Source organism: Salminus brasiliensis, chromosome 6 (genome assembly GCF_030463535.1).
Source record: "Salminus brasiliensis chromosome 6, fSalBra1.hap2, whole genome shotgun sequence".
NCBI classification, from domain to species: Eukaryota; Metazoa; Chordata; class Actinopteri; order Characiformes; family Bryconidae; genus Salminus; species Salminus brasiliensis.
In genome coordinates this window covers 46,248,646-46,256,145 of record NC_132883.1, presented here as the reverse complement: position 1 = coordinate 46,256,145, position 7,500 = coordinate 46,248,646, and the positions used below count along the sequence as shown (strand labels likewise).

At 52.3% G+C, this 7,500-nt stretch overlaps 1 protein-coding gene across 1 annotated transcript in view; it reads left to right on the top strand.

Annotated features, from left to right (window-relative positions):
- Positions 1 to 7,500, top strand: part of ipo11 (importin 11) — a 52,267-nt gene that overhangs the window by 10,490 nt on the left and 34,277 nt on the right. Inside the window, exons 8-14 of the mRNA XM_072682604.1 lie at positions 780 to 850; positions 948 to 1,140; positions 2,947 to 3,099; positions 3,977 to 4,020; positions 4,663 to 4,753; positions 5,690 to 5,737; positions 5,830 to 5,935. Coding sequence (XP_072538705.1) covers positions 780 to 850; positions 948 to 1,140; positions 2,947 to 3,099; positions 3,977 to 4,020; positions 4,663 to 4,753; positions 5,690 to 5,737; positions 5,830 to 5,935 — 706 coding nt within the window. The remainder of the gene's footprint in view (positions 1 to 779; positions 851 to 947; positions 1,141 to 2,946; positions 3,100 to 3,976; positions 4,021 to 4,662; positions 4,754 to 5,689; positions 5,738 to 5,829; positions 5,936 to 7,500) is intronic.

Sequence of the window (7,500 nt, the reverse complement as noted above, 5' to 3'; positions counted from 1 at the left end):
ACTCACTCACCCATACACACCTACCCATACGCACTCACCCATACGCACTCACCCATACACACTCACCCATACGCACTCACCCATACACACTCACCCATACGCACTCACCAATACACACTCACCGATACTCCCCAATACACACTCACCAATACTCACCAATACACACTCACCAATACACACCTACCCATATACACCTACCCATACACACTCACCAATACACACTCACCAATACACACCTACCCATACACACTCACCAATACACACCTACCCATATGCACTCACCAATACACACCTACCCATACGCACTCACCCATACACACCTACCCATCCTGGGCTGCTTGTGGGATGATGCACCTCAACCAGTGCATGAGGAAGACCTCTCCGAACTTTGGGTCCCTGAAAGGTTACGGGGTGGTATTACACACAGACCTGCGTTTATCCGTGTTGGACAGCTGCAGAGCTGCAGGAGGTTTAAGATGCTGGAAGTTAAAGCAATAGTTGAGAAATGCAAGTCCCCCACATTCACTCCCCATCAGGCAGTCGATGTGGGAAGCTTGCTTGTTTTGTTGGAGCTCTGAAGCTGCGTGGCTAATGGAGCTCAGCCCACTTTTGATTGGACAAGTCAAATAGAAGACAGAGTCTGATTGGATGTTTCTGTTCCACCTTAAATGGTGCAGCAGGTGGAAGGGAAAGTCAGAGCACTCAGTTCATCTATTTTATCAACCCTGTTGTGTTTATTGATGTGTGTGTGTGTGTGTGTGTGTGTGTGTGTCCTGCAGGTCGGCAAGTCGGTCCTGACAGTGCCTGCAGAGAAAAACTTGAGAAGACCATCATTCTGTTCACTAAAGTCGTGAGTTATTCTCAACATTCTCAGCTGTGGGTGGCTGTGATTGGTTGACTGTGGGTGGCTGGTTGTGCTTCACTGACTGAGCTGTTTCCTGTTTCAGCTGCTGGACTTCCTGGAGTATCACCCGCACCCCTTCATCCCCTTCATTCAGCGCTCGCTGGAGTTCGCCGTCACCTTCGTCTTCACCCCAGCGGGAGACGGGCTGCTCTTCGAGAGGTTTATCGTTCAGTGCATGAACCTCATCAAAACCATCGTCAAAAACGACGCTTACAGACCAGACAAGAACATCGAAGGTACCCCTCACCCACACTCACCCCCACACACTACCCCTCACCCACACTCACCCCCACACACTACCCCTCACCCACACTCACCCCCACACACTACCCCTCACCCACACTCACCCCCCACACACTACCCCTCACCCACACACTACCCCTCACCCACACTCACCCCCACACACTACCCCTCACCCACACTCACCCCCACACACTACCCCTCACCCACACTCACCCCCACACACTACCCCTCACCCACACTCACCCCCCACACACTACCCCTCACCCACACACTACCCCTCACCCACACACTACCCCTCACCCACACTCACCCCCACACACTACCCCTCACCCACACTCACCCCCACACACTACCCCTCACCCACACTCACCCCCACACACTACCCCTCACCCACACTCACCCCCCACACACTACCCCTCACCCACACACTACCCCTCACCCACACACTACCCCTCACCCACACTCACCCCCACACACTACCCCTCACCCACACTCACCCCCACACACTACCCCTCACCCACACTCACCCCCACACACACTACCCCTCACCCACACTCACCCCCACACACTACCCCTCACCCACACACTACCCCTCACCCACACTCACCCCCCACACACTGCCCCTCACCCACACACTACCCCTCACCCACACTCACCCCCACACACTACCCCTCACCCACACTCACCCCCCACACACTACCCCTCACCCACACACTACCCCTCACCCACACACTACCCCTCACCCGCACTCACCCCCACACACTACCCCTCACCCACACTCACCCCCACACACTACCCCTCACCCACACTCACCCCCACACACTGCCCCTCACCCACACACTACCTCTCACCCACACTCACCCCCCACACACTACCCCTCACCCACACTCACCCCCCACACACTACCCCTCACCCACACACTACCTCTCACCCACACTCACCCCCCACACACTACCCCTCACCCACACACTACCCCTCACCCACACTCACCCCCACACACTACCCCTCACCCACACTCACCCCCCACACACTACCCCTCACCCACACACTACCCCTCACCCACACTCACCCCCCACACACTGCCCCTCACCCACACACTACCTCTCACCCACACTCACCCCCCACACACTACCCCTCACCCACACTCACCCCCACACACTACCCCTCACCCACACTCACCCCCCACACACTACCCCTCACCCACACTCACCCCCCACACACTACCTCTCACCCACACTCACCCCCCACACACTACCCCTCACCCACACTCACCCCCACACACTACCCCTCACCCACACTCACCCCCACACACTACCTCTCACCCACACTCACCCCCCACACACTACCCCTCACCCACACTCACCCCCCACACACTACCCCTCACCCACACTCACCCCCCACACACTACCCCTCACCCACACTCACCCCCACACTCACCCCCACACACTACCCCTCACCCACACACTACCCCTCACCCACACACTACCCCTCACCCACACTCACCCCCCACACACTACCCCTCACCCACACTCACCCCCCACACACTACCCCTCACCCACACTCACCCCCCCACACACTACCCCTCACCCACACGCACCCCCCACACACTACCCCTCACCCACACGCACCCCCCACACACTACCCCTCACTCACACTACCCCAGGCCTACTCTTCAGACATGAAAACTAAACTGTGTATGTGTGTGTATGTGTATGTGTGTGTGTGTGTGTGTGTGTGTGTATGTGTGTGTGTGTGTGTATGTGTGTGTGTGTGTGTGTGTGTGTGTGTGTGTGTTACAGACAGTAAACGTGAGACTCTGGAGGCTCACAAGATTAAGACAGCCTTCTTCACCCACCCCACGCTGACCGAGATCGCCAAGAGACTCGTCTCCAAGTACTTCCTGCTGACGGAGGAGGAGCTGATCTTGTGGGAGGAGGACCCAGAGGGCTTCGGTACGTGCAGAACCGCCAACGGTGATTTCTGCTTCTGACCAGAGAAGCATAAATGATATAAAAGATTAATGGGATGAATAAATAATGAGATCAGTGATTATTAGGATATGCGAGCCTAAACCCACAGAAAGAGCTGCACGTTAGTGTCCTCTTGAGTTACTTAGCAACACTTCTCCACCAATCAGGCCGTGTGGGTGGGGCTAACTTTTATAGTACATTAAAGTACATTAAATCCTTTTTCTCTATCTGTAATTTCCTATTTGCATATTCATGATTTTATTACCTGCGAAACTTTGCTGGGGGACGAATCCGCTGGTCAGTGTGGATTTGGGGTTGGTGGACGTCCTTCTGCAAGCTGCAGGTGGTTTTGGTGGTTGTGCGGAGTGTGAGTGGACGCAGGTCAGTTATTTAAGGCTGTAAACAGCAGAATGTCAAGAGGCTCTTTATGATGAAGAGGCTCTTCACTTTCTCCACAGCTTCTAATGAGCTGCTGCCTGGTAGCTCTTCATATCTGCAGCTCACGACTGCTTATCTCTCAGCTCTGCCCGGAGAACAGTAACATACATCTCCAGTCTACATTGTGGACTCACCTGCCTGACTTTATAGAACACCTTAATCAGAACCCAACCCTCCATCTGAACCCAACCCTTATTCTAAACCCAACCCTCCATCTGAACCCCATCCTTACTCTGAACCCAACCCTCCATCTGAACTCCACCCCTACTCTGAACCCAACCTTTATTCTAAACCCAACCCTCCATCTGAACCCAACCTTTAATCCAGCGTCTGATGAACTGTTCAGGCTGATGGTCCACCTGCATGTTCTGCTTTAGTGAGCGGAACCAAAATACCTGACTCTTCTGTTTTCTTCCATCAGCTGTAGAAGAGACTGGAGGTGATTCTTGGAAGTACAGTCTGCGGGTGAGTAATCTACATGTTCTGCAGAGATGACGCTCTTCTCCAGAGCAGCTTACACAGTAACTCTGGGATTACAGAGGTGGGACAGTGTACTGATACTGAGGACACCTGCTCATTAGTCAGACCTGTGAGAATGTTCCAGATGTTGATGGGTTTTAAAACTTCAGCCAGCCAACACTCCAGCATATGGATCCCCTCATTTCTGTGGGGAATTACACACTCTGGTGCACCATAACTCTCTCTCATACACACACACACACACACACACACACACACACACACACACACACCATATTGTCCCATACTGTCCCATTAGTGCTGTGTGTCAGTGGTTACTCCTCTCCTGCCCCGATAACTGACCTAATTGATTTTTTTCCAGCAGTATTGATTATGTCGGGAACACTGTGCTGATGTTTGTGATGGATCTGTACAGCGAGTCTGACCTCCACCATGACCCTCCCTTATTGTCCACTGCTCCATTAGCGCTGACCCACACTCGCCCCCCTGCGGACACTTCACCGATATGGGGATCCCTGTGGGCGCAGTCTGATTCTGTTCTCATCTGTGGGAGTAAATGAGCTCTGCAGTGTTTATTTAACCGTCCTCTTCCTCCTCTTCCCCCTGTGTTCTGTCTGATCTCTGCAGCCGTGCACCGAGGTGCTCTTCCTCGATATCTTCCACAACTACAGCCAGACGCTGACACCAGTGCTGCTGGAGATGATGCACAACCTGCAAGGTGGGAAATTTACAGCTGTGCCTCAGAATGTGTTCAGAGGACTAACTGTGCTCTCAGGTTCTAATGCAGAACCATTCACACACAGCCGTAACAGAGGAACGCTGGAGTCCAGATGGAGGCAGTGTTCCTGTTTCCCACCTGTTTGATTTAGTCATTTACTGCATGTCCAAATGCACACACAGCTTGTCTAGTCCCTGTAGAGAAGTACTGCCAATAGAATAGGACCCTCTGGAACTGTGAACTGTGTTCTCTGGAATAATGGTGGAGGAGCTCCATCCAGTACTTTTGGATGGGATGAGTTGGGTTGGTAATCATCCAGCATCATCCAACAACCCCACTATCGCTCTTGTGGCTGAATGCAATCAAATCACAGCATTGTTCCTCAAATCTAGTAGAAAGTCTTTTTCTTTGGACAGTAGAGAGAGTAACTCTTTTTTACTCTTGATTTCAGAAGAAACAGTGAATGAGCAGGTGTCCCAATACTTATGGCTGTGTAGTGTACATACTGAAAGAGCGCAGTACAACACCTCTCTACTGAACTCAGTGTGAGTGATAAACCTTCAGCAGCTTTTTCACCTAAACACAGCAGCACAATTCAGTGTTAAAAGCATGGTTAGAGAGTCAGGTTCCTGTGGGAGAACCATGGTTCCTAAGGCAGAGCCACCAGTTCCTGAAGGTTCTTCAGTTTCTGAAACTCCTGAAGTTTCTGAAGTCTGTGAGTTTGTGACAGATGTACGGTCATGGGCTCCTTCGTTCACACCACTGATCGTCCCTCACCTGCAGCTGCTCAATGGATTAGCAGCGATTAGCTCTCAGTTCTACATGAGGATGAGGTTCAATTCTGCTGCTGCTGCTGTCTCACCTTCTGTCTCTCTCTGTCTCTCTCTGTCTCTGTCTGTCTCTCTATTTCTCTCTCTCTCTCTCTCTGTCTCTCAGGTCCCAGTAATGTGGACGATACACTGCAGCTGCTGATGAAGGATGCAGGTGCGCTGCCTCTACAGTGGTTTTTCTACAGTGTGTTTCTGCCTCAGTGTGTCTCACAGCATTAACGACTCCGCTGTTCTTCATCTCTGTAGTTTATAACGCTGTGGGTTTAGCAGCGTACGAGCTGTTCGACAGCGTGGACTTCGACCAGTGGTTTAATAACCAGCTGCTGGGAGAACTACAGGTCAATCACAACAGGTACGCTCCGAAAATTAACAGGTACACTCCGAAACACAGCAGGTACGCTCCGAAACACAGCAGGTACGCTCCGAAACTTAACAGGTACGCTCCGAAACACTGCAGGTACGCTCCGAAACACTGCAGGTACGCTCCGAAACACTGCAGGTACGCTCCGAAACACAGCAGGTACGCTCCGAAACTTAACAGGTACGCTCCGAAACTTAACAGGTACGCTCCGAAACACAGCAGGTACGCTCCGAAACACAGCAGGTACGCTCCGAAACTTAACAGGTACGCTCCGAAACACAGCAGGTATGCTCCGAAAATTAACAGGTACGCTCCGAAACACAGCAGGTACGCTCCGAAACACAGCAGGTACGCTCCGAAACACAGCAGGTACGCTCCGAAAATTAACAGGTACGCTCCGAAACACAGCAGGTACGCTCCGAAACTTAACAGGTACGCTCCGAAACACAGCAGGTACGCTCCGAAAATTAACAGGTACGCTCCGAAAATTAACAGGTACGCTCCGAAACACAGCAGGTACGCTCCGAAACACAGCAGGTACGCTCCGAAACACAGCAGGTACGCTCCGAAACTTAACAGGTACGCTCCGAAACACAGCAGGTACGCTCCGAAACACAGCAGGTACGCTCCGAAAATTAACAGGTACGCTCCGAAACACAGCAGGTACGCTCCGAAACACAGCAGGTACGCTCCGAAACTTAACAGGTACGCTCCGAAACTTAACAGGTACGCTCCGAAACACTGCAGGTACGCTCCGAAACACTGCAGGTACGCTCCGAAACACTGCAGGTACGCTCCGAAACACTGCAGGTACGCTCCGAAACACAGCAGGTACGCTCCGAAACACAGCAGGTACGCTCCGAAACACAGCAGGTACGCTCCGAAACTTAACAGGTACGCTCCGAAACACAGCAGGTACGCTCCGAAACTTAACAGGTACGCTCCGAAACTTAACAGGTACGCTCCGAAACTTAACAGGTACGCTCCGAAACACAGCAGGTACGCTCCGAAACTTAACAGGTACGCTCCGAAACACAGCAGGTACGCTCCGAAACACAGCAGGTACGCTCCGAAACTTAACAGGTACGCTCCGAAACTTAACAGGTACGCTCCGAAACTTAACAGGTACGCTCCGAAACACAGCAGGTACGCTCCGAAACACAGCAGGTACGCTCCGAAACACAGCAGGTACGCTCCGAAACACAGCAGGTACGCTCCGAAACTTAACAGGTACGCTCCGAAACACAGCAGGTACGCTCCGAAACACAGCAGGTACGCTCCGAAAATTAACAGGTACGCTCCGAAACACAGCAGGTACGCTCCGAAACACAGCAGGTACGCTCCGAAACCAGGAGGCTGGTAAATTGACTGGTAAAATGTCTGACAGTGCCACCTGGAGGTGCTGTTAAATTTAGAGGTATTCTAAGTTACTGTTTGAGGTTTTGGGGGGAGGGGGTGGGGTAGGTAGAACTGTATGCAAAGCTTTGATGTTGGAGGGCAGGAAGTGAGGTCACACAGGTGTTCTGAAAGTGTGTTTTTGTTGTGAAGTCACTCTT